This window comes from Balearica regulorum, chromosome W (assembly GCF_011004875.1).
Source record: "Balearica regulorum gibbericeps isolate bBalReg1 chromosome W, bBalReg1.pri, whole genome shotgun sequence".
Taxonomy (NCBI): Eukaryota; Metazoa; Chordata; class Aves; order Gruiformes; family Gruidae; genus Balearica; species Balearica regulorum.
The window spans coordinates 3,703,607-3,731,600 of record NC_046219.1 but is presented as its reverse complement, the minus strand read 5'-3'; the positions used below and the strand labels follow the sequence as shown (position 1 = coordinate 3,731,600).

At 45.6% G+C, this 27,994-nt stretch overlaps 2 protein-coding genes across 2 annotated transcripts in view; both read right to left on the bottom strand.

Moving 5' to 3' along the window:
• Positions 1-27,994, bottom strand: part of LOC142599342 (uncharacterized) — a 739,733-nt gene that overhangs the window by 167,685 nt on the left and 544,054 nt on the right.
• Positions 87-26,539, bottom strand: LOC104633473 (elongation factor 2-like). The gene is given in 7 exon segments (XM_075739163.1): positions 87-140; positions 5,787-5,804; positions 5,806-5,910; positions 7,423-7,528; positions 13,097-13,278; positions 14,652-14,863; positions 26,494-26,539. Coding segments are annotated over 7 exon segments (723 nt in total).

Below are 27,994 nucleotides of genomic sequence, written 5' to 3'. Positions count from 1 at the left end.
GCAGATCTGCATCCCCACTTGTTATGCAGCTCAGGGGGTGATGTGTGTTGCCACACTCTCCAGGGGGCTCGGAGACACAGCTGCTGTCACCTGAGTAACCAGCCCTGATCGATGTCCGTCGTGTCCTGCAGGGACTGTAACTGAGTGGGAGGGAGGAGACAGAGGGATGCGGGGACGATCCAGCCTAGCAAGAGGAGCACTGGATCTGGCCTCAGCACTAGGCTGAGGGCAGGTGTCCATGGCATAAGTGTGCCACCGCAGGCTCCAGGGATGGGGACAAGGTTGGAGCCCTCTTCAGAGCCCCAAGGAGCAGGGGGCAGATTCATCGTGTACCATGCTGGGCTGTAGGCAGCCAGTGCTGTGGCTTCAGCCCTGCTCCAAGGCTCACGGGCTGGATGGGACCCTAACGGGTGGATGTTCTCCAACCCTAAAGCCCCCCCCAAGTGCCTGAGTCCCAGGACTGCCTGAATTTCTCACCTGGGGGGGGAATCCATGACCCTCTAGCACAGGGATTTGCATATTCATGGGCATTGCCCACTACTCTGGGCACAGGCCACAGTAGAGCTAGTACCCTCTAAACACAGAGCAGCACTGCGTGTGCAGCCCACAGCCCCTGCAGCAGCCCACAGCCACTTCTGCTAACAAGGCTGTTTCTAATTGTCACCTTTGTGGAATAAAGTGCAGCTCTTCCCCACTGAAGATGCCTCTCCCGTAGCTATTGATTCCTGGGAAGAAAGGCAGAGCGCACAGGGCCTGAGCCTGCTTCTCCCACTCGAATGCTCTGCACAGTTCCTCCAGGGAGATTTGGGGGTCATAGGGGTTGATGGAGCCCTGGGCCACCCCACAGGTCCCTCCTACAGCCTGGCAGCCCCATACAACTCCCTGCAGGAACGTATCTAGAAGGACAACGCTTTTCCAGGGCACAGTGGATTTTGCTCTTGGCAATGGGTGCTGGGAGGGTCCCCAAAGCCATGCAGCTGACATCACCAGCCATGGTAATGAAGCACTTGCTCTTAGTAGGTGGTTTTGACCTAAGAGCCTGACCTGGGACCCCTACCAGGGGTTCCCTGGTGCCTGAGTGACGTGGTTTAGCCCCAGCAGGCAGCTGAGCACCACGCCACCACTTGCTCACCCCTCCCCCAGCAAAGCCTCGAGGGTTGGGATAAGGGCAGTTTACTGGGACAGCAAAGGGAGAGGGAAACAATCAACAACAGTGCTGATAACTGAACGTTCACAATGGGTGATAACAGAAAGCAATTTACAGATCCTGTCATTGCTCAGGGCCCCATTTGAATTCGTTCTTCTTCCAGGTTACGTGGTAGAGAGGGCTTACTATCAGACTGTTAATTTGGAATGTGCATTCGCCAGAAACCCACAACACCTAAGAAAGCCTGTGCCTCCTTTTTGTTGGTTGGTGGGGACATGGCTGCTATTTTGTTGATAATATCCATAGGGATCTGACAACGCCCATCATGACATCTTATTCCTAAAAATTGGATTTCCTGTGCAGGCCCCTTCACCTTACTTGGTTTTATGGCAAAGCCAGCCTGCAGCAGGATTTGGATTATTTTCTTCCCTTTCTCAGAAACTTCCTCTGCTGAGTTGCCCCATACAATGATGTCATCAATGTATTGCAGGTGCTCTGGGGCTTCACCCTTTTCCAGGGCAGTCTGGATCAGTCCATGGGAAATGGTGGGGCTGTGTTTCCACCCCTGGGGCAGTCAATTCCAGGTGTACTGGACGCCCCTCCAAGTGAAGGCAAACTGTGACCTGCACTCCGCTGCCAAAGGGATCGAGAAAAATGCATTAGCTCTATCAATTGTGGCATACCATTTGGCTGCCTTTGACTCCAGTTCATATTGAAGTTCCAGCATGTCTGGCACGGCAGCACTCATGGGCGGTGTGACTTCATTCAGGCCACGATAGTCTACTGTCAGCCTCCACTCTCCATTGGACTTCCTCACTGGCCATATGGGACTGTTAAAGGGTGAGCAGGTTCTGCTGATCACTCCCTGACCCTCCAGTTGATGAATTAGCTTGTGGATGGGAACCAGGGAGTCTTGGTTGGTGCAGTATTGCCGCTAGTGCATGGTTGTGGTAGCAATTGGCACCTGCTCTTCTTCGACCCTCAGCAACCCCACAACAGAAGGGTCCTCCGAGAGACCAGGCAAACTAGACAATGGTTCAGTTTCCTCCGCTTCCAAGACAGCTATTCCAAAAGCCCACTGGTAGCCTTTTGGGTCCTTGAAATACCCTTTCCGGAGGTAGTCCATGCCAAGGATGCATGGAGCCTCTGGCCCAGTCTCAATGGGGTGCTTTTGCCACTCATTCCCAGTTAGACTCACTTCAGCCTCCAGCAGAGGAGTCAACTGTTGGGATCCCCCCGTCACACCAGAAATACACATGGGTTCCACCCATCCCTTCATAGCTTGATGGCATTAAAGTACACTGTGCACCAGTGTCCACTAGGGCCTTATATTCTTGTGGATCTGACATGCCAGGCCATTGGATCCACGCAGTCCAATAAACCCGATTGTCCCTTTCCTCCACCTGGCTGGAGGCAGGGCCCCTCTAATCCTGCTCATCATAGTCACTACTCACTTCTTGCAAAAAGGACTTAGAAGTCCCTTCAAGAGGATCAGAAGTGTGATCAGGCCTTTCACTCAATCTGGGGGGCTGCCTGGTGGAAACTGGAGTGGCATTTTTCCTGGAAGAATCCCTTTTTATGACCGTTTTGCCTTGCAACTCATGTACTCGTGCCCATAGGGTTGAGGTAGGTTTTCCATCCCATTTCCTCATGTCCTCTCCGTGGTTGTGCAGGAAAAACCACAGGATGCCCCATGGTGTGTATGCTCTATATCCCCTCTCCGGAGCAGAGGAACGCTTACTCCTAATAGCTGAGATACTGGTCTGTACAGGTGGGGAGTAGGACATATCCTCTTTGAGTTGCCGGATGTCCTGGGACAGTTTCTCCACAGCTGAGATGAGGGAGGAAAAAAGGCTCTCTTCATATTGCCGGAGTCAACCAGCCACTTCACCCACCGTGGGTGCCTCTTCACTTTTCCAGTCGATTACTGCCAGTGAGTTGGCGTACGATGATAGTGCACTTCATACAAACTTTTGCCACATGGATCGGGTACACTGGACTTCATTGGGGTCTGTGGGCAACTGTGCATTGTCCGGATCATAATAAACCATCTCCCGCACAGCTAATTCCCTCAGATATTGGATACCTCTCTCCATGGGGGTCCACTTGCCTGGCCGATATACAACATCTTCACTGAAGGGATACCTTTTCCCCTCACACTTGACAAAGTCACCTCCAGAGGCTAAGGGCCTGTGCCTTCTTCCCAATTGCCTTGTCAATGCCCCCTTCCCTAGACAGGGATCCCAGCTGCTTGGCCTCCCTGCCCTCTAATTCCAGGCTACTGGCCCCGTTATCCCAGCAGCGGAGCAGCCAGGTAATGATGTGCTCCCCTGGAAGGCGGCTGAAATCTTTTCTCATATCTTGCAGCTCACTCAGGGACAGGGATCGAGTGATCACTTCTGGTTCTGGCTCTTCTTCCTGTTCTTGTGATGGTCCCGGTTCATCATCATCCCTCACTAAGTGAACTGATTTCCTTGTGTATTTCTTTTTGTGTATAGGGGCGACCGATACTGGTACGGGTTGGTCTTTTGGCTCAGCTACAGTGCCTGTTGCAGGGGTTTGAGTAGCCACAGTGCCTGTTGTGGGGGTTGGGGTAGCCACAGTGCCTGGGGGTCTGTTCTCCCTCTCTTTCCCCTGATGGCGCTGCCTACTATCGAGCAGTATTTGATAGACTGTGGCCAGGGCCCAGCAGAGCAAAGTAAGTTGTGCCTCCTTGGAATAGCCACAGCATTTTCCTTTCAAATATTCTGCCACTTTATCAGGGTCCTGTAGTTGTTCGGGAGTGAAGTTCCAAACCATTGGGGGTGAGGAGGTCTCTAGATACTCGCCCATACTCTCCCACATGGCATGCCAGCCCTGACCATTCAGTCTTGGGGAAGATCCCTGGGTGGTATTCTTAAAACAGTTTTTGCTAACCCTGAACAGGACTTGAAACACATTCAGGAGACCTAGCAATAGGAATATACTGGCATGAACATTCCAAGGGTATTCAAAATTCTCAAAAGCTGTTGTAACCATCCAAAAGGGAAAAGGGGAGGTGAAAGAGTGGGAGAAGGTATCCCCCCCTGTCTTCCCCATAGATTGGGTGCAATTATTAATCAATTCTGAGAGATGTTGTACAGGGTATGGGCATGACCGCAATACTACATACAAATACCAGCTTAGGCTCATGACCATTGATGTTATCTTATCATAAGTTGATATCACACAGTACAACAAAATGAGAATCCAAACCCTTCTCCCAGAGGTGATAAACAGTGCCGCAGGGATTACATAGAGTTAAACACGGGTTTACAAACCAGAGCCATGGGACCAAACAGAACATCATTGTGACCAGTGACTGTTTCAATAACATTATAAATGCTTATAATAATTTTGTTTTAACACACTTGGGTCAGATCTGTCGTTATTACAACCCTTCATGCCCCACGTTGGGCGCCAAAAAGGACTGACCTGGTTTAGCCCCAGCCAGCAGCTGAGCACCATTCGGCTGCTCACTCACCCCTCCCCCGGCAGGATGGGGAGGAGAACGGAAAAACAAAGGCAAAGCCTTGTGGGTTGGGATAAAGATAGTTTACTTGGACAGCAAAGGGAGAGGGAAATAACAACAGTACTGATAACGGAATGTTCACAATGGGTGATAACACAAGGCAATTTACCAATGCAACACACTTAGCCCACACTCACACTGTCCTGGAGCCAAGCCCAGATGCCCCTCCCCGAGTAGCCCCATTATGGTGAGCATGAGGCCACAGGGTATAGAATAGCCCCCTGGCCAGCTTGGCTCACCTGTCCTGGCTCCTTGTGAAAATTAACTCAATCCTAGACAAAACCAGGACACAATAATAGAAATAAAAAGGTCCATGAGTACTCATATTTTATGGATGTATCTTCCATATATGGAAGATAAAAATAAACCCAAATGTTTTATTAAATATCTGGCCATTTGCCACAGTGATGTGGTTGGATTTCCCTTCTCCAGTGATTATTTCAAGAAGTTTCCATATGTATCCCCTGGGCCCCCTTTTCATGTGGGTTTTAACATACCCGAGAACAGGAGTTAGCACAGGAACTGGACAGTTTAATAAAGTCTCTGATCTTAACATTCAGTGCTGCATAGAAAGTGATCACGTCCTTTCAGACATTACTCTTCAGAAGGTTGACTGGAATTCGGCAGTGTTCTTGAATATATTGGAGTTTGTGAGAGCCAACCAGAAACCATGTTTATGATTACACAGCCACAGCATACATGTGCAAACAGACACTTTGTATTAGCATTGCATTTACACCTTGGAGAAGATAGAGGGAGGCAGTATTGGTATTTTTTCATCTATGAAATAAACTTTTTCTCCCTTTTCTTAAATCAAAACAGGTATGTCTTTTGTATACTGCAAAACAGCAACACACTTAAGTTCTGTTATCTCTCTAGCAAACTCAGTGCAATACATTACCAAGCACCTTATTTCAAATCATGACATTCCTGACGCACAAATTAACCACTGACCAGATTATAAAAGGATAACTAAGGTAGGTTTCTGTGGATTTTAGAAAGATCTTAAAGACTATTCTCATTACACAGCTCAAGGGCAAGAAATGCTACCACGTGGGCAATTCTAATGAAGTAGCAAGGCCAAGGTACCTTAAGAGGAGGTTTCCCCCTCTTTACCTCAGTCTTATATGTCTAGCTTGATATCAAGTTTCTCTATCAGTTTGGCTGCCTCTTCCTTCTTAAAATTCATAATGGCATCTGTGGTGGGTTGACCCTGGCTGAGGGCCAGGTGCCCACCAGAGCCACTCTATCACTCCCCTCTTTCATTAGACAGGGGAGAAAAGGTACAACGGAAAAAAACTTACGAGTCGAGATAAGGACAGGGAGAGATCATTCTCTAATTATCATCACGAGCAAAACAGACCGAACTTAGAGAGGGAATTCATCTTATTTATTACTAAGCAAAACAGAGTAGAGGAGTGAGAAATAAAACCAAATCTTAAAAACACCTCCCCCCACCCCTCCCATCTTCCCGGGCTCAACTTCACTCCCGGCTTCAACCTCCGCCCCCCCCAGCGGCACAGGGGGACGGGGAGTGGGGGTTACGGTCAGTTCATCACGCGGTGTTTTCTGCCGCTTCTTCATCCTCAGGGGGAGGACTCATTGTTCCCCCGCTCCAGCGTGGGGTCCCTCTCACGGGAGACAGTCCTTCACGGCCTTCTCCAACGTGAGTCTCCTCCACGGGGTGCAGACCTTCAGGAGCAAACTGCTCCAGCGTGGGTCCCCCACGGGGTCACAAGTCCTGTCAGCAAACCTGCTCTGGCGTGGGCTCCTCTCTCCACAGATCCACAGGTCCTGCCAGGAGCTTGCTCCAGCGCGGGCTTCCCACGGGGTCACAGCCTCCTTCAGGTGCCTCCACCTGCTCCGGCGTGGGGTCCTCCACGGGCTGCAGGTGGAATCGCTACACCCCCTCATCCTCCCTCCATGGGCTGCAGGGGGACAGCCTGCTTCACCATGGTCTTCACCACAGGCTGCAGGGGGATCTTGCTCCGGCGCCTGGAGCACCTCCTCCCCCTCCTTCTTCACTGACCTTGGTGTCTGCAGATGTTCTTACATCTTCTCACTCCTCTCTCTGGCTGCAAAAGCGCTCTCTAACTGTTTTTGTCTTTCTTAAATATGTTATCACAGAGGCACTGATTGGCTTGGCCTTGGCCAGCGGCGGGTCCGTCTTGGAGCCGGCTGGCATTGGCTCTATCAGACACAGGGGAAGCTTCTAGCAGCTTCTCACAGAAGCCACCCCTGTAGCCCCCCCGCTACCAAAACCTTGCCACGCAAAACCAACACAGCATCAAAGATCTGAAACAAGTTTATACTGACCAAAGTAATATAACAGAGACAGGTTTTGCTTACCCTTTATCTTAAACATGTTGTACATCTGAAACCCCTCTGTTTTCTCTGTTCTGGGCTTTTGTTTGAAAAACTATTTACCAGGATCATACAACTCAAGATTCACAAATTATATAAAGTGTTTCTAATTCCAAAGGAAATTCCAAATTCCTATCAGAAGAGGTTCACACACGAATCTTTAATCCAAGGATATGCAGAATATCATGAACAGACCATTCAGATTTGCGCATTGTTCTTATACTGTAGACTTTTTCTAATCTCTACAGAAAGTATGGACCTACTTTATAAGAGGGATGGCTTTCCTAAGAGCTAACCTGCTAAACTAAAAAAATCTCCCTTTACGCCCCCGCAATCAAATCAAGTCAAAATATTGCTTTACCTTAAATATAGGATCCAGAACCAGCTGGCAAAATGTTCCTAGCAATTTCTTTCCATGTGGACTAGCAGCTGATTTGCTGAATTTTCCAGTTGCTGGATCAAAGTATCTAAAGAAGATGTTTATCTTTACTCATGCAGTTTGAACTTGAGGAGTATCCACTTTTCCTGCAAATTTCCATTTAGTTATTTTTAAAAGACAACTTTGTGAAGTTTCACATTTAAGCAGAGATTAAAATAGAAGAGTGGCTAATCCTTACTTGAATGTCACAATAACCATTAAGATGCTTGGGGAGGCACAGGATGGCTTTTTGTTTAGGTTTTTGAGGGGTTTTTTACTACATTTAAATACACTGACTTCAACGTTCATTTTTAGGCTTTTACAGGGAACCAAACACTGTAAGCAAACCTGTTGCCAAGAATTCTCTTCCTCTACCCTGTTATCTCTGTCTTTTGAAGCCTTGCTCAAATAATTTAAATACCATACAAGATAAATCTTTGTGTTGGGTTTGCGTGGCAAGGTTTTGGTAGCGGGGGGGCTACAGGGGTGGCTTCTGTGAGAAGCTGCTAGAAGCTTCCCCTGTGTCTGACAGAGCCAATGCCAGCCAGCTCCAAGACAGATCCGCCGCTGGCCAAGGCCAAGCCAATCAGCGCCTCTGTGATAATACATTTAAGAAAGAGAAAAACAGTTAGAGAGAGCTTTTGCAGCTGGAGGAAGAGGAGTGAGAAGATGTAAGAAACTCTGCAGACACCAAGGTCAGTGCAGGAGGGGCAGGAGGTGCTCCAGGCGCCGGAGCAAGATTCCCCTGCAGCCTGTGGTGAAGACCATGGTGAATCAGGCTGTCCCCCTGCAGCCCATGGAGGAAGGATGAGGGGGTGTAGAGATTCCACCTGCAGCCCATGGAGGACCCCATGCCGGAGCAGGTGGAGGCACCTGAAGGAGGCTGTGGCCCCGTGGGAAGCCCGCGCTGGAGCAAACTCCTGGCAGGACCTGTGGATCCATGGAGAGAGGAGCCCACGCCAGAGCAGGTTTGCTGGCAGGACTTGTAACCCCGTGGGGGACCCCACGCTGGAGCAGTCTGTTCCTGAAGGTCTGCACCCCATGGAAGAGACCACGCTGGAGCAGTTCGTGAAGAACTGCAGCCCATGGGAGAGACTCACATTGGAGAAGGTCATGAAGGCCTGTCTCCCGTGAGAGGGACTCCATGCTGCAGCAGGGGAACGATGAGAGGAGTCCTCCCCCTGAGGATGAAGAAGCGGCAGAAACACCGCGTGATGAACTGACCGAAACCCCCATTCCCTGTCCCCCTGTGCCGCTGAGGGAGACGGAGGTTGAAGCTGGAAGTGAAGTTGAGCCCGGGAAGATGGGAGGGGTGGGGGGAGGTGTTTTAAGAGTTGATTTTATTTCTCATTCCTCTACTCTGTTTTGCTTAGTAATAAATTAGATGAATTTCCTCTCTAAGTTCAGTCTGTTTTGCTTGTGATGATAATTAGTGAATGATCTTTCCCTGTCCTTATCTCGACCCATAAGCTTTTTGTTATACTTTTTCTCCCCGTCCAGTGAACGAGGGGAGTGATAGAGTGGCTCTGGTGTGCACCTGGCCCCCAGCCAGGGTCAACCCACCACAGTCTTTTTGAGGACAGGGAGAGGTCAGCAGAACCCACTCACCCTTTAACAGTCCCATATGGCCAGTGAGGAAGGCCAATGGAGAGTGGAGGCTGACGGTAGACTATCGTGGCCTGAATGAAGTCACACCGCCAATGAATGCTGCTGTGTCAGACATGCTGGAACTTCAATATGAACTGGAGTCAAAGGCAGCCAAATGGTATGCCACAATTGATATAGCTAATGCATTTTTCTCGATCCATTTGGCAGCAGAGTGCAGGCCACAGTTTGCCTTCACTTGGAGGGGCGTCCAGTACACCTGGAATCGACTGCCCCAGGGGTGGCAACACAGCCCCACTATTTGCCATGGACTGATCCAGACTGCACTGGAAAAGGGTGAAGCCCCAGAGCACCTGCAATACATTGATGGCATCATTGTATGCGGCAACTCAGCAGGGGAAGTTTCTGAGAAAAGGAAGAAAATAATCCAAATCCTGCTGCAGGCTGGCTTTGCCATAACATGAAGTAAGGTCAAGGGGCCTGCGCAGGAAATCCAGTTTTTTAGGAATAAGGTGGCATGATGGGCGTTGTCAGATCCCTATGGATATTATCAACAAAATAGCAGCCATGTCCCCACCAACCAACAAAAAGGAGACACAGGCTTTCTTAGGTGTTGTGGGTTTCTGGAGAATGCACATTCCAAATTACAGTCTGATAGTAAGCCCTCTCTACCACGTAACCCAGAAGAAGAATGATTTCAAATGGGGCCCTGAGCAACGACAAGCCTTTGAACAAATTAAACAAGAAATAGTTCATGCCGTAGCTCTTGGGCCAGTCCGGGCAGGACCAGATGTGAAAAATGTGCTGTACACCGCAGCCGGGGAGAATGGCCCTACCTGGAGTCTCTGGCAGAAAGCACCAGGGGAGACTCGAGGTTGACCCCTGGGGTTTTGGAGTCGGGGATACAGAGGATCCGAGGCCCGCTACACTCCAACGGAAAAGAAGATATTGGCAGCATATGAAGGGGTTCAAGCTGCTTCAGAGGTGATTGGTACTGAAGCACAGCTCCTCCTGGTACCCCGACTGCCAGTGCTGGGCTGGATGTTCAAAGAGAGGGCCCCCTCTACACACCATGCAACTGATGCTACGTGGAGCAAGTGGGTCGCACTGATTACACAGTGGGCTCAAAGAGGAAGCCCCAATCGTCCAGGAATTCTGGAAGTGATCACAGACTGGCCAGAAGGGAAAGATTTCGGAATGTCGCCAGAGGAGGAGGTGAGACGTGCTGAAGAAGCCCCACCATATAATAAACTGTCAGAGAATGAGAAGCCATATGCCCTCTTCACTGATGGGTCCTGTCGCATCGTGGGAAAGCATCAGAGGTGGAAGGCTGCTGTATGGAGTCCTACACGGCCCATTGCAGAAACTTCTGAAGGAGAAGGTGAATGGAGCCAGTTTGCAGAGGTGAAAGCCATCCAGCTGGCTTTAGATATTGCTGAAAGAGAAAAGTGGCCAACGCTGTACCTCTATACTGACTCATGGATGGCGGCCAACGCCCTGTGGGGGTGGTTACAGCAGTGGAAGCAGAGCAACTGGCAGTGCAGAGGCAAACCCATCTGGGCTGCCCCACTGTGGCAAGATATTGCTGCCCGGCTGGAGAAGCTGGTTGTAAAGGTACGTCATGTAGATGCCCACGTACCCAAGAGTTGGGCCACTGCTGAGGAACATCAGAACAACCAGCAGGTGGATCAGGCTGCCAAGATTGAAGTGGCTCAGGTGGATTTGGACTGGCAATGTAAGGGTGAATTATTTATAGCTCGGTGGGCCCATGACACCTCAGGCCATCAAGGAAGAGATGCGACATATAGATGGGCCCGTGATCGAGGGGTGGACTTGAGCATGGATGCCATCTCACAGGTCATCCATCAATGTGAAACGTGCGCTGCAATCAAGCAAGCCAAGCGGGTAAAGCCTCTGTGGTATGGAGGACAATGGCTGAAATATAAATACAGGGAAGCATGGCACATCGACTACATCACGCTCCCACAAACCCACCAAGGCAAGCGTTATGTACTTACAATGGTGGAAGCAACCACCGGATGACTGGAAACATATCCTGTGCCCCATGCCACTGCCCGGAACACTATCCTGGGCCTTGAAAAGCAAGTCCTGTGGCAACATGGCACCCCAGAGAGAATTGAGTCAGACAACAGGACTCATTTTCGGAACAACCTCATAGACACCTGGGCCAAAGAGCATGGCATTGAGTGGGTGTATCACATCCCCTACCATGCACCAGCCTCTGGGGAAATTGAAAGGTACAATGGACTGCTAAAGACTACCCTGAGAGCAATGGGTGGTGGGACCCTCAAACATTGGGACACACATTTAGCAAAGGCCACCTGGTTAGTTAACACTAGGGGATCTGCCAATCGAGCTGGCCCTGCCGAATTGAATTTTCCAAACCCAGTAGAAGGGGATAAAGTTCCCGTAGTGCGCATGAAGAATATGTCGGGGAAAACAGTCTGGGTTATCCCTGCTTCAGGCAAAGGCAAGCCCATCTGCGGGATTGCTTTTGCTCAGGGACCAGGGTGCACTTGGTGGGTGATGAGAAAAGATGGGGAAGTCCGGTGTGTACCCCAAGGGCATTTGATTTTGGGTGAGAATAGCCAATAAATTAAATTGCATGATAGTAATAGCGATATACAGTATCAATAGTATGACCATAAGAATCACCCACAACTAATGAAGGATGGTCTTTGAAACTGAACAAAGTGCCACGATGATGGAACTAGAACTGACTTCAGCAACTGGTGCCCAGAAACTTTATTGAAAAATCACATCTTTGACATCCAGACTGTGAGCATGGACCATACCAGATACACCAGCCGTGAAAAACTCCAGATGCAGCGTGCAACAATCCAGCAGCACGCACCATTGCTCCTGCCCTGAGAGACTGTAATGGCAGATGGAACCCAAAGCCATGGACTAAATGAACTCAACAGACATTTTAGAGCAATGGCCCATAGAGTAAGGGAATGATATCGCTGTATATGATCTGGGCATGATGTAGATGGTATAGAATAAGGGGTGGATAATGTCCTGGTTCTGGCAAGGATAGAGTTAATTTTCACAAGGAGCCAGGACAGGTGAGCCAAGCTGGCTGGGGGCTATTCCATACCATGTGATGTCATGCTCACCCTAAAAGGGGGCTAGTCAGGCAGGGGCAGGCTCGGTGCGGCTCCAGGACTCCATGACAGGCTCAGCGTCTGGTCGGTTGGTCGGTCGTGGGATCAGTAAATTGTTTTCTGTTATCATCCATTGTGAATATTCTGTTATCAGTACTGCTGTTGATTGTTTTCCCTCTCCCTTGCTGTCCCAGTAAACTGTCCTTATCCCAACCCTTGAGGCTTTGCCTTTTTTTTTCCGGTTCTCCCCCCCATCCTGCCGGGGGAGGGGTGAGTGAGCGGCGGGTGGTGCTCAGCTGCCAGCTGGGGCTAAACCACATCAATCTTGGAGAACCCTGTGAGCTAAATGAGTCAAGGTAGGTTAATTTATTATAAGGCATCCCAAGACAAGCAAATGTATTGAGCTTTCACACATGTGTAAAGCATTCCGTTAACAGCAAGTTGTATACACATCTCCTATGAAGTTAACTCCATCGTTTGTGAGATACAGTTTAAGGTTCATTAAATTCACAGAAATACTCATTGGTATCAAAAGACTGGATTTGGTCCATAATCTTGTGTTATGTATTAATTTTACTTATGCAGTTCAATAAAAGCATTTATGTTCTGAATTTGAGAGCAAATCTCTCTCTGCTCTTATGTAGCAGGTTATCAGAACTCTCCATAGAAGGTACATACAGCATATCTGCATTACAAACAATTGCCTTTCTCAGATACATAAATATTTTTGTTTTAAGAGTTACAAACTCATGTCTCTAGCTCTCTAAGCTGCCTCTGAAACCTTAGTTTTATAGCAGCACAAACTCAACATGCACTGGTATGCACCACTGATATCCTTAGTGTCACTGTGGTATCTAAGCATGTATCAATGCATACTGTGTTACTTATCACTCCAGAGTTTTTCCATCATATCTTCCACTTTCTTTGAATGCTCAACTGGAGGGAGTTGTGCTTTTTCACCTTTGGCAGCAAATTTGGTTACATACATCTCAGCAAACTGCTTCAGAGTAAATGCCCAGCCATGCAGACCAGAGCCAAACCCAACAGTACCGATAACTGGATCGGTCTTTAAAAAGGGAAAAAAGTGAATGCATTTCACAAAACACTGATTTGAAATGTATCAGTTACTTTCAGTGACAGGTAGGATCAGTAAAGATGCCAACTATTTTCTGGAACATAGAACAAGGAAATATTTCCCCTAAAATGGATCTATTCAATATTACTTTGAAGCAAGAGCCTTACTATGTCCCACACAGTGGAAATATTTATAACAAAAGATAAAATAAACACTTTAAAAATATATTTCTAAAGTGCTAAGTAGAATTTAGCAGATTATGACTTTGTAAGGAATAAGAACTGAATTGTTAGTGAAATTTCTCTGGAAATTAAAATATAGGTGGTCTAGCGGACTGCATCCCTACCCATGGCAGGGGGGTTGGAACTAGATGATCTTTAAGGTCCCTTCCAACTCAAACCATTCTATGATTCTGTGATTCCAGCCACACAGATAAAACTGGTCTAACTTAAGAATGGCTGAAATTCATGGAATATAAGAATCAGAATACAATCCTAGCCGAGATTCCTTTGGTCCAGTAACTAGATTAAGCTGCAGTCAATTTTAACCATAAAACAAGCTAGTACAGGATGATCACATTTAAACAAAGGGAACCAGGTTTGAAAACTCGTGAGAAGGTCTGTCTTGTAGCTATTTGGTGGAAAAAACAGTATCTGAAGCAGCCTGATTCTGACAATTCCTCACTCTAACAGCCGGACCACCAGAGAATACTTGCAGTTGACTTTGTTTTTTTTTATTTTACAATTCTCAGCTGCAATATAGGAAATACTATTTGTCTTTCTAGTTTCAAACCATCCTTCCAGAGATAGCCAGCATATTGTGATATAATTACTGGTAGAATAACAGACACCTACATCTTCAGATCAGAAGAGAGCAAATTAAATATCTTATTAGTCAGGAATACTAGAAAGGCCATGTTTCTTGTCATGTAAGTGACATAAGCAGCAAAGTCAGGCACAGAAAGCTAATCTTCTAGCTTCTGGTCCTTTGCCTTAAATTTTAAACCATAGCTTCCCTTCAGCAGTTTGTCCCAGGAAAATATCTGACATTTGATGTTTGAATGACACTGAGCAACTGGCTTGAGGTTACACATTTTGTTAGCGAGAAAGTATCACTAGAAGATGATCTGCTTTGTGAATTCTCTCCTGTCTCCTAGTTGCTTTCACTCCCCAGTTGGTTGTTCTGAAATAATATCCCCAAAAGAAAAAGCATGAAACAGTGGGTGCAGAAGGGGACTGAAGAACGGCTCCTTCAGGTTGGCCGGAGATCTGAACCGCCATAAATGTATGCAATTGTTTCACATCAAGGCTGGTATTCTCCAAAATAGGATTTCAACCACAGTGAATTTTTAAAGCTTTCTTTACCATAATATTACCCATTGGTCCAGTTTCACCCTCTCCGTAGGTGGAAATGATGACATCGACATTTTCCACAATACGCTGAAATGTCTGGTAAAGTTCCTCAGGCTCCAGCTGCAATTCCAGCAAAGCACAATCCATTTTGTTCATCATCAGTACTGGTTTGATATGTTCTGTAATAACCTGCTGCAGAACAGTCTCTGTCTGTACACAAACCCCTTAAAATATAAGCACAATTAAAACATGCATTATTGTGACAATTGCACATAAGTTAAAAACACCGGTGTCTGCTTATCTCTTATACAAACATTGTGGATGGAGATCCGCAAGGTTGATATGAGAAGCAGCCAAAGGAGGGAGTCTTATGGCAGCAAGACGGCCCTGTTTTGGCTAGAGAATGTGGAATAAACAGATAGACGGTTTCTACGCAGAATCTTGAAGGCCATGGTGCCTGGAGTGAGACCTTTTGCTTCATTATCCGTGAAATGGACAGAGTCCAGAGGAGGGCCACGAAGATGATCAGAGGGCTGGAGCACCTCTCCTATGAGGACAGGCTGAGAGAGTTGGGGTTGTTCAGCCTGGAGAAAAGAAGGCTCCGGGGAGATCTAATTGCAGCCTTCCAGTACCTGAAGGGGGCCTACAGGAAAGATGGTGAGGGACTGTTTATCAGGGAGTGTAGTGACAGGACAAGGGGTAATGGGTTCAATCTCAAGGAGGGTCGATTTAGATTAGATGTGAGGAAGAAATTCTTCACTGTGAGGGTGGTGAGGCACTGGAAGAGGTTGCCCAGAGAGGTTGTGGAGGCCCCATCCCTGGAAGCATTTAAGGCCAGGTTGGATGAGGCTTTGGACTACCTGGTCTATTGGAGGGTGTCCCTGCCCGCAGCAGGGGGGTTGGAACTTGATGATCTTTGAGGTCCCTTCCAACCCAAACGATTCTGTGAAATGAATATTAAAAGTTGACACCCCTAAATATGATAATGAGCTAAAAGGAGTACATGCTAAACATGTATGACTATAGTACTCTACTCTCCATCCAAATCATGTTAAATGTCACCCCACAGAGGGGACAGCTAAGACTGGGGTATAAAGGACATTGAGGAAGTTACCCCCGGGGCAGGAGAAAAGAAATTGAAGACCCCAAAGAGGCAATCAACAGACTGTGCTCCTTCTCCTCCACCCAAGATAAGGATGTCTTCTTGGTAAGCAACTGTGATTTTGCCCTTTCGGTGAGAATACCCGGGATAGTATTTTGCTAGCATTATAATTATAATCATATATTAGTGCTATTGCAGTGAGTGCATTTATCAACGGCAATTCTGAACTCTTTATATCTGTTGCTTTAATAAACTTTCTATCTGTTTCAACTTTGCAAAACTGTCTCAGTGAAAGTCCTTTAGGGGGCTCTGACAGGCAAACGTTGACTCTGATATGTGGCTATACATAATCCTTTCAACATAAGCCTAGACTAAGATTGGACCTAGCTGCACCCAGGCTCCTCTCTGAGGAGGAGTTTAGAAAGCAAGGGGGTCCTTTCTGAACCTCGTGACTCAACGGGAGGGCCTCCCTCAGCCACACATCAGACTCACACCCTTTACGCAACAGAAAATTGACATAGGTGGCAGGATTGCCATGGATAAACTGCTGTGAAAATAAAGTGTGCACCATCCCAAGTGGGAACAGAATGGGCTCAAAAATTTTGAGAGCAAAAGATTAAAGAAGGTAAAGGCAAAGGAATTGTTTGTGCAGTATTGGGGGCTTGCTTATCTCATGCGCAAAAGGAAGTTAAAACGTTCCCTTCCCCTGAACAAATTGCAGATGTAGAATATGCCTCTTTAAAGTAAAAAAATGAAATATTGAAAACATTGACTTTAGAAAAGGAAAACAATGAGAAATCAGGAAAACAAGTAGATGCCCTCATGACAGACAACCAAAACTTAAATACAGAAATTAGGGAACTTAAATTGCTATTAGCCTCAGTTAAAAGGTGAGAAAAACAACTGCAGGAAAAGTTAAATCTCTTACTAAATCAAATGCCGTCCTCAGTATCAGCTAAACAACTCCGCAAATTAATACACTGTGCAGACCCCGAGACGTGAGATGGAGACATCTGGAACGATAATGATGATGATGAATTGGTGGCAGATTCCGATCCTACCCCAGAATCTATGCCTATATGGCCATTGATCAAAACCAAAACCACAGATGAGGAGGATGACAATGTTCATACTACTGTATGCACCATTCCCTGATCTCCTGCTTAATTGGCCAAGTTGCAGGAAAAGGATTCCAGGAACCTGGAGGAGTCTGAGACAGAATACGTGTGGCGAGTCTCCCTTATGGGGGGGGAAAATCAAATCTTACTGAGCGAGGAAGAAGCTGAAGGCTATTGGGGTCCTGGAGTGTTTTTAACCACTACACCAGGCAATCATAATTATTCATTAACAATGTGGGCTGCTAATTGGGCTGGCAGCCTAGACCCGCAAGAAAGAGGAGAACCCCTTGTTATCAAAACCTCAGGATTCTCTGACTTGGCTGCATCCGTACAAAAGGCAGCCTGCATACAAGCAATGTACGAGAGGGATGTGTTAAGGAGATCCCCAATGCTAGCCCCTATTGATCTGGCACAATTAACTCCCCTTATCCGTGGCCTCCCAGATAGCCTAAAGACATATGTAGCCAGTGTCCAGGACAGGATTAGAGCCACTCAGGAGGCTAATGCTGGACCTTACTGTGCATCCCAAGCAGGGAGACCCAACTATAGGGATCAGCCAATTCCCAGCTGGAATGAGTTTGTACAAGTTAGTGAATTATAGGTGCCACATGGGTTGGATCAGATCAACCACTGGGAAACCACCACAATCACCCCACCGATGAGTTCGTCAGGTCCACAGCACTAAGCCTAAACCAGAGTTCAAACCTAAGTTTGATAAGGAACGTAATGTTCTGTGGCGTAGAGCCCTGGTGATGGGAGCGCCACAACAGTTACTATATGGCACATCCACTGCCAACCTCCAAGCTCTGGTACAATCACTAAGCTAAAGAACTGATTCAGCAGGGAGCAGCCAGACGGCAGGAAATAAATCAATTCCTGTTAGATCCTTGCCCTCAGCAGGACCTAATTGATTTATCAGATACCCCGATAAAAAACTTGCATCCCTGGGGATGGCAGTGAGCCACCCTGCCCAGCGAGTGCTAGCTATGCAATGGCTCTCTGATAAGCATCACAAACCTGTCACTGCTATTCCAGTAGGACCAAGGAGAATTTTTACAAATTTCCTCATTGATATGGGTGCTCAAATATCAGTAATCACCAGGGATACAGCAGAATGCCTAAATATAAAACCCGGTCGTCTTAAGGTAAAATTTACAGGGATTGATGGGATCATAAAGGAATGCCCTACAGCAAAAATAATTGCCCTGTGGCTCCCAGGCAAAAAGAAATTGACCTGCACGGAAGCACTGGTTGGTGCTGCTAATACTAACATATTGGGATTCAATGTGTTGTATGGCAGAGTGTGGAAACTCCCCGATGGGTCAGTCTGGAGTTATGTCAGATGAGGTGATGGAGAAATAGCATGGCTTGAAGAGGATGAGCCTAAAGCTGTAAATTTATTAGAAGTGTCTATACCTTTACCCCCATCAAGAATTACTAATGTAAAGCAGTACCCCCTGCCAGCAGCCGCACATTCGGGCATTGACGGGGTGGTAACAGATTTAGAAAAAAGAGGTATTATCACTCGCACACACTCCCCCTATAATTCTCCCGTCTGGCCAGTAAAAAAGCCAAATGGACAGTGGCAGCTTACAATTGATTATAGGCGATTGAATGCCAATACTGCACCTTTAACAGCAGCCGTACCAAACATTGCAGAATTAGTAACCCAAACTTGGGAAGCAAAAGACAGTTCTGGAAAACTCCATCGAATCAGTACTAGGTGGACAGTGCCCACCTTCTAACCTAATATCTGCTGGTCAAATCAAGACTGAGCACTACTTTTGTGTTCACAGGTACTCCGAATGCCAGGAAATTGCACCAGGGATCACAGACTCCCCTATACCAATCTACCATGGCACACTGAGGAAGGGAAATATGTCCTACAATGGACCCCTAAGGGAAATGGAACCATAGATAACTACAGTATTACTAAACCACCACTGAAGTTTGAGACTGGTGGTGAAACAACTGGGACAATCTATCATCCTTCTGGGGACCAATGCACCAACACACCATGGGGAATGCATATACCCAGGGTGTGGGGAGCACCCCAACATGGTGATTGGGATTATATGCAAACTACTGACTGGTGCATTGATTGGAATGGGACCATTGGATTACCAGACAATCCCATACAGGTCGATGTCCAACATGCAAACTTTAATATTTCTCGCTTAGATAGTCCAAAACGCTATAATTGGAATTGTACTAAAGTTTATAATTGCAGTAGTCGAGAAGTCAAAATTCAGAGACTGGGACCAATTAGATCTGTTATCTACTTTATACAACAGTGACTGGGTGTAAGGCCCTGATAACAAGTGAATGTCGCAAACATCTGTCTTGACCCAAGCAGGGATAAACTGATAACGAGGGAATGTCAAGGGAATGGCACAGACATCTGTCTCGGCCAAGGACAGAAACTGCAGAGGCAGGATACCATCTTGTGAGCCACTTCCCCTATTCCTGAAACATGCAGACAAAAGACCATCTGTGTCCTGTGCATACATGCCTGTGAAAGGCCATCACTCAGTCGACCCCGAAGGGGGAAGGGACAGTGAGACCCCCAAGACCCCCACAACCTACTGACTCATTTCTGGAACATTCCTGAGCACATACTGCGCCTGCTCAGTGATGACAGACCCCCGCCTACGTGGAGCATTTGGGGTTATAAAAAGGGGAAACACAAGCTCTCGGCACGTGCTCACCACCTGAGGACTACAACTACAAGCAGAGAACATCACTGGATCCAAGCGTGGTGATATCTTTTCTCTCTTTTCCTCTCCATCACTCTCTTTGTCTCTAACTTCATTTTTGGCACATTAAGATAAGATTGTCACAAGTTTTGCTAAGCCATTACCTTTCGTAGTTCTGCTAAGTTTTAAGTATTGTTATGACTTTTGCTAAGCCACTATCTTTTGTAGTTCTGCTGAGTTTTAAGTAAATTTGTGAATTGTTTGAACCTCTAGAGTAATTGTTGTTACTCCTGATTACCGCGCAGAGAATTAAAAAGGTAACCTCACCCTAACCCATTGAGTGGGACGGGACACTGGGAAATTCAAACTGGGAATTTGGTGGTACTCTCAGTGCTCCCTGAAACTGTCATTACTCAGTTGCATGTATCACTCCATTTTCTAACTGAAGGAGAAGAATGACAGGCAGCTCCGCTCCCTAGGATTTTACTGAAAGATTGACTTCATTTCCTCAGTTACTCTACATTCAACCCATGAGCTGGATACAATCCTGGATATAATTCAAAATCAGCACCTCAAGATAGTAGTCACAGCATAATATCACTGTCAGACACTTGTAGAGTCATGCTCCAAATCACTTTACAACTTGTTAACTTTGCAGTTGTAGATATCAAAGACAGAGGTAATAATAACAAGACAGCCCACTACAGTGGCTTGGAGGAACAGGGTATTAGTCTGTAAGTAATCCAATAAAAATGAAGGTTACTACTAAGAATCTTTCTGAAGGCATCTTTCTCCATAGTGAGAAGCTGGTAAGAATGGTCATGAGATATCACTTAAAAGCTCTACTCCAATACTGCCCAGATTGCATTCTGAAGACTGTGAACTTCTGTTCTGCAATGCACAGCTTGATTCACATTTAAAAAAAAGATTTGACAAGATACAAGGCTTTGAGCAAACCATTTTCCTGTCTTCAGATTAAAAAGAAAGATACAAACAAATTCTTACGTAGACTTGATTGTGATACATCTTTCTTGCTCATCTTTCTGTGTGTCTGTGAATCACATTTCTTCAGCTCTGGTTGAAGCAAGGATGTCCGCTTTACACACCAAGGAGTCTGTCAAGGTTGATTTGCCATGACCAACATGAGCAATCACAGACACATTCCTAACATTGGACTTCTTGACCATGATTGCTCGGATCTGGTCTACTGTGAAATTCACCTGGATAGGGGAGAAAAAAACCCAACCAAACAAACCAGCTATTGTTTCCTTTTAAAGTACACAAATGTCCATGTGAAATTTTAAACTTTTACTATTTGTTATTAAATTCACATTCTAGAAAAGAAATTAAGTTGTTCATACTTTTAAGCTTAGTATTACAAATAGTTATTCACATTTTTGGCATGATTTTATGAGAACGAAGAGTAAAGGCATAACTTAAAATACAGCTCAGATTTCTTATCGCAAAATGTCAACTATCACAAAAATGAAGAATCCACCTGCGGAGACAGAACAGCTCATCCCTGACGAATGTTACAGGGGGATTAGTGCATACAACAACTGCAAGCTGTAGCTCTTATCAGAGCTTCCACACACATCCTCTCCTCTCCTCTCCTCCTCTCACTTTGCCTAGTCTTCCTCCCGCACCTACTCTCCCATCTCCCAGGGCTTTTCAGGTGAGCCACTCTTCCTGGTTTTGAGAAGAAGCTGAGTCTTCTCCTTTTGTAGCCAATATACCAGCTCTAGAAACTGGTGGTCCAGCTCAGTCAAAAAACTCTTTAAAGATTTAACTACCAAAAAGCAATGTTTTTAGAGCCCCTCTCACAAATAATATCCCAGAATTTTTTCTCATTTCCATAACTCTTCTGTCTCTTGCTAAGAACAATTCCCTCCCTCCTTCAATTTGCAGAAAAAAAAATCTTGACCCTCAGAAGCCCTGGTAATTAGCTATTAAACACATGACAACTTAGCAAAGGAAGATGAGATCTTACTAATCTTGGCCTGTCTCATTCTGTAATGGGAGTCACCTGTAGGTCACAGGAGTGCAGTTAACCTGGTTATTCTTGCAAATCCCTTTAATGCATGAAGTGCTTAATAGGGACATGGAAAAAGACAGAATTGGGAGGAAAAAAATGATGGGGAATATTAAACAAACAAACACACACAAAAATCACATCCCACATCAGTAGTTTATACTAGTTGCTCAAGTGAAGAAAAATATACCATGAGAAACACTTAAATACGTTCCTTATCTGTGTTTGAGTTGGAAATGACACAGAAATAATGAAACTTGCTTTTCTATCGCTACACCAAAGGTTGTACTCGCTACACCCACAGTCTGGGTCTTAATGAGTACATCTGAACACAGGGAACCTGTCATCTTGCAAGGATAAGATATTAATTAAAAAAAAAAACAAAAAACCAAACAACCCAGCCCAGTTCAAAATATAATTATATGTAAGAGACAAAACAGGGGTTTTTTACATGAACAGATACACTTCTATGTATCTTATTACTGCATATTCTCATACTAACTTTGGATCTTCAGTTGAACTTTTTCATTATACATTTTCTCAAGAAAATGGTTCTTAATTAAAAAAGGAATACTTCTAATTAAAATAGCCAAGTTCTTTTGAGAGATGAGAAATATTCAAACTAAGCAGCAGCCTGGCCTCTTCCCCCAAAATATATTATTTTCCCACTCTCCTCTACATTTATAGTTTCTTTCCTACCTCAAAGTCTACAATGGAGAAAACAACCCACCCCCCCCCTTTTTTTTCTGCTAAAGAAAATTTAGTACAAACAAGAAAATTTTTAGAGTATGTTTACAGTTTTGTCAGTGATCCACCTCAAATGAAGGCACTTCATTTCTGAATTTGTTTTTAGTTTATTCTTCAGTTTAATAAAAACCAATATTTCTTTTCTAGAATGTTCTAGGTTGACCTAGCATCCAAAGTTTCACTCAAGCAAAATTTACACACTTCTGAGACCTTGACATATTTCTTTCTCCTTTCTTCTCTATTTAAAGAAAACAGCACCACTGCTTTTCTTTTCTACTTTTATCATTTTCCCCATTTTTAAATTGTACTGTGCTAAAAAAAAAAATCACTACTCCTAGCAAGAATTAAGTATAGTGCTAGAGCTGTGCTATGTACACTTATTTCATAAGGTAAATAAATACTTAAGTGTTGAGAATTATAACTACCAGCTCTTTGTATTTGCTAATTATACACTTTCTTAATGGAACAAGTGAAATTTACTTCTGATAAATATTTAACTAGCACAGATATCACATTTTGAACTGAAACCTGTATTTTTTCCATTGTCTCCAAGTTTCCAATACATTTAGATACACAGGCTAGACTGTAGTTTTCTTTTTGGGCAAGGAGCAGAGATGACCATAACAGCTTATTTCTTTCTCATATTTTAAGCATACAGGCCTCCTACACATGTCCATTTACGTTAATTCTAAATGTAAACTTCATGCACATTTTCCTCTGACAGGGCTGGATGTTCTCCTATGGAGTGTTGAAGCTATTCATAAAATCTGAGAAAGGATGGTACTGGAGTTGTAAAAACCTTGATTTGTGCCTAAAACCAATGGAGCCTTAATCTCCAGCTGGGATAATTAGGTCCCACTGTTAAAAGGGTAGAATGAAAACAGATACACAGAGTGACCATTATAGCACATGGATGTAAAAATGTTAGGTTTATGGGTTTAGTTGGTTGGTGTTTCAAGAAGTCATTAATATATTACTATTAGTTTGCAGTGGAGCTGGAGCAACTTGGGTTTGAGATGGAAGAGAATCACTAAGTCACAGTGAAGGAAACGAGAGCCAAGAAGCACCATGAGAGAAGAGCAGGGTCAGACAGTACTGGGGTGGAGGGGGTAAGGCAAAGGACAAGGGAAATCTACAATCAAGTTTAAGGGATTAGATGGACTGTGGGGCCCAAAGCTCTACAATATTATACCTCAAAAGAAGTCATCACAGTCAAGGAAGTAAAGAGGCAGGCCTCCATAAGTGACCTCAAAGCTTCTTCTGGCAAGCCAATGACAACAACAATAACAAGTTTTTATTTCAAACTTTCCATCCTTTTGCTCAAATACAAGACTGCATCCCTGTCCAAAAACTGAAGGTCCAATCTCTTAGATATTACTGCATTAGTACTTTTGTCAGGCCTACAACAATATAATACGTCTGGGCATGAAGCTTTCAGCCTGTAAGAAGTTAATACTGAGCCAAGTTGAGGTAAGTGGCACTCCTTTATTATTGCTTGGTTCATCCCTTGGCCTAAATGACTATTTTTAAGAGCTTAATGCTGCTAGCTCACTTTTAATTCTCTTTGTTATATCACAGCAGCTGTTCTTGTTAATATAACTGGGTCAACCATTCTTAAGTTTTTGCCAATTAGCTTGTTAATAAAATATAGTATATTAGAAGAGACAGAGCTCAATTCAAGCATTAATATTAATGCCTTATCAGGCCTTCTGGCAGGAACTTCAGGATTATGTATTAATAAATGCTACCCACTTCCAAACATTTTATTTACCACTTCATTTACATAAATGCCAAAAGAAGGTTTACTGTTATGTGCTGTTCTATAACAGAGAAGCACTAGCACCACAATTTTTTTATAAATACAACTGAAAACACAAAGTCAGATTAAAAATTAATAGTAATTTTGATTTTAAATGTTTTTCAATTAAGAACTATTACAGAATTTCTCTTCTGCTGTGATAGACAGCAACCAGATCAAAGTTATCTTGCTATGAAATGCTTGCTACAGAGGAGTTAAGGTCTTCTGCATGCAACAGCAAGCAAAAAACAAAGGAGACGAAAGCAGTATTTGTAGAAGGGAGAAGCATCACCGCTTTATTACAAGCGGAGCATCACTTTTGCCAAAACCCTCACGTTTCATGGCCACTACAGCCAACGACCTTGCTCCTTTTAACTACTGCATCACATCATTTGGGTAGCCCATACTGCAGTGTTGCTTATCCCTGGCTATCAGTAACACCTCTAGAGTAGGCTGCCTTCCTCTTCTGCAGGGCATCTCTTTCTCTTAAAGATGTTCAAATTCTTATTGTAACGAACCATTACATAGCTTCAATTCAGAAATACATATTCTAAAACCAAATAAAAATGAAAACACTTATTGAAGCTCACATAGGTAACTAGAATGTCCATTTCAGTAAATAATACTTATATAATGAAAGATTACAAGAATTAAAAAAAGAAAAAAGAAAGAGTTCCAATAGCATTAATTATCAAGAAATGCAAAGATGTACAAGCATCTGTTTATCACAGAAACAGGCTGGTAAATTCTTATTCACTAGAATAAAGAGACTCAAAACAGGCAAAACACATTAGCAGAACTGCAGCAATTTAAGATAACAGGGCAGGCTTGCTAAGGGGAAAAATAAATTAAAAACAAAACAAAACAATCCACCCTGCAGTGTTTTTAACAGATTGCTTTCCCTGAGAAAATACTGATCTGATTTAGGTCAGACCATTCTTCCTCAAGATTAGTGCAGTGTAGCACTGTATAACACATATATTCACACATATGCATAACCTTTTCCCAGTCTCATTAGAAGCAATGCTTTTATCTCCCATCCTTATAAATACTGATGATCAGGATTTGAACCCAAAGCTTACACTTAAATTCACTACACATGTTGGTGGGTAAAATGTACAGAAACGTTCAAATCTGTGGCCTACACTGACATGGTGCACTCCCCATACCTGCAAAAGGAGAAGAACGAGAAAAGCAACAACACCCTCCCTACCCATATACCTGGCATCCTCTAATAAAAGAGCATGGGGGTGATAAAAACAAATAAATAAGCTCAGAGGTGCCCAAGTCCTACAGCTGGACAAAAGGGACGCCATCAGGTCCACCTCAGTGCTACCTCCTCCCTGGGTTCCTGTCAGCACCGGGAGGGCGGGAACCACCTTCTCCTCCTCCTCGGCCAGAGAGAATAAGGAAAAACTCCTGAAAAGTATCAGGCTCCAGCGAGGGCCAGCTAGGCCGCTCTGACCCGCCACCCCCTTTCTCAGCCCGCAGCGCCTGGCAGGCAGCGCTACGATAGGCATGGCGAGAAAGATGGCTGCCGCGCCCCCTGTCCCCAGCAGCTGTCCTCTGTTAAGGCGCGGGCAGAGCCCAGATGCCTCAGAGCACCGCTGTAGGTCGGTGGCTTGGCCGCCCCCTGAGGGGCGCCGTGCCTGGTCTGGCCTCCTCCCCGCGGGAACACTCACCATCGTGGCGGATGGCTCTGGATCCCACCTGCCGCCTCAGCCGGGAGGCAGGAACGAGCCGAGATCAGCTGTTGCCGGGTTCGCCGCCTCAGCCGGGAGGCAGGAACGAGCCGAGATCAGCTGTTGCCGGGTTCGTCGCCTCGCCGAGCGCTCCTCAACTTGGCTGACGCTCGTGGTGTGCTGAGGGGCGGGCGGCCTCCCCTTACGGCGGCGGCGCCAGAGGGGGTGCCGTGCCCTGCCTCACTTGGCCGCTGCCCACTGCGATCCTCCCGGCTGCTCCTCCCCGGAGCTCTTTCCCAACGGTGACCCGGGCTCCTAACGCCGCCGTGACCCCTAGCCATCGCCCATCCCTCAGAGGGGCGGCGGCTCCTGGGGCACCGGGAGGGGACGGGAGCAGGGCGGCGGTGGCAGGCTGGGCGCGAGCACCCCCACTACCTGTCCTGGTTTCGGCAGGGATAGAGTTAATTTTCTTTCTGGCAGCTGGTGTAGTGCTGTGTTTTGGATTTAGGATGAGAATAATGTTGATAACACACTGATGTTTTTAGTTGTTGCCAAGCAGTCGAGGACTTTTCAGCTTCTCATACTGCCCTGCCAACGAGAAGGCAGGGGGCGCCCAAGAAGCTGGGAGGGGACACGGTCAGGGCAGCTGACCCAAACTGACCAAAGGGATGTTCCATACCATGCAACGTCATGTCCCGTTTATAGCTGGGGGTCTTGCGCGGCATCGACTTCGGGTGGTGAGAAATTGTGCTGTTCATCACTTGTTTTGTATATGTTGTTATCTTCCTTTTTTTGTTTGTTTGTTCTATTAAACTGTCTTTATCTCAACCCAGGAGTTTTCTCACTTTCACTCTACCAATTCTCTCCCCCATCCCGCCGGGGGGAGTGAGCGAGTGGCTGCGTGGTGCTTAGCTGCCAGCTGGGGTAAACCACGACACTACCACAGAGGCTTATGGTGTCCCTGGGTAACAGGCTGTGAACTCCAGGTTACTGCGTGCTGTGTGGAGATGGAACAGAATTCCGACTATGGCCATCATGCTAATTCTCCGTGGGTCGTTCAGGCTCTGTCAGCTTGCAGGGAAACATTAGCTGCAGCTTCGTCCCTTCCCCTCAGTGAGACCTGCGGGGGGGATGCCAAGCCGGCCATGGTGTTCTACCGCTCTGCTTCTGCGAGAACAGCCCCGGTAGGTTTTTTTCTCTTAGGATATTTAGTGGCAGATTTGATTGCTTGCTTTGAACAGGTAGTCAGGCTTGGTGCCATAACCTCTTATTAGTTACTTTTAAAAATAGGTTAAATGACTGATTGGTTCCTTGTTGAAACATGAAGATGATATCGCGTCCCTTTAAAAATAACTTGGTGTTATGAAAGACACTAAAGTAATAACAGCACTTCACACTTCTAATATAGACTTTCACCCAAAAATGTCTTTTAGAAATATTAGGTAATTAAATTGTCAAGCACAGTGAATAAGGGAAACTAATTAGCGTATAACAATTTTAAAACAGAATATATAACTTGGCAACACTTGAGTCAGGCCCCACAAACTCAGGCTTTGCCTGTCTCATGCTCCAGTACAAAAGAAAACAATTAGTAAAATAGTTGGAATGCAGAAACAGGATAAGAGAAGCCGTAAATTAGGGAATAGTCCTTGGGTATGAACTAGAAAAAAGACACAAAGTTTGAGGCAACCTGATAAAGGGAGGCCCAATATGCCAACAAGCCTGGGACCATCTGGGCAGGACGGATAACAAGGTTGCTGAGCTTGCAAAACGGAGATAATGAAGAAGAGGTCACCCAACTCTGTACACTGAAGAAGAGGAGAAAGAGGAAGATTTGAGGAGGACGACCCCTGACGACCACCTGAAAAAGGAACTGCGCAGGCGTATCAGGACATTAGCATATATTCATGAGTTCCTGGAATAATAATGAATATGTATTAAATTTATCGGAAACCTAATGAATATGTAACTCTTTTGTAATATAAATCACATACAATTTGTTTCTCGTTGAGACGCACATTCGTGGAAATATCCCGGTGCGACTCCCAGCGCTGCAATAAAGGATACCTGCTTAATAGTCACATTGGCTATTGAGTGAATTTTTTTGATTCAACAGAGTGAGCGCATGAGTGTCTTCACTGAAAGCACCAACTTCGGGGATCAAACTAAGGGAAAATTTA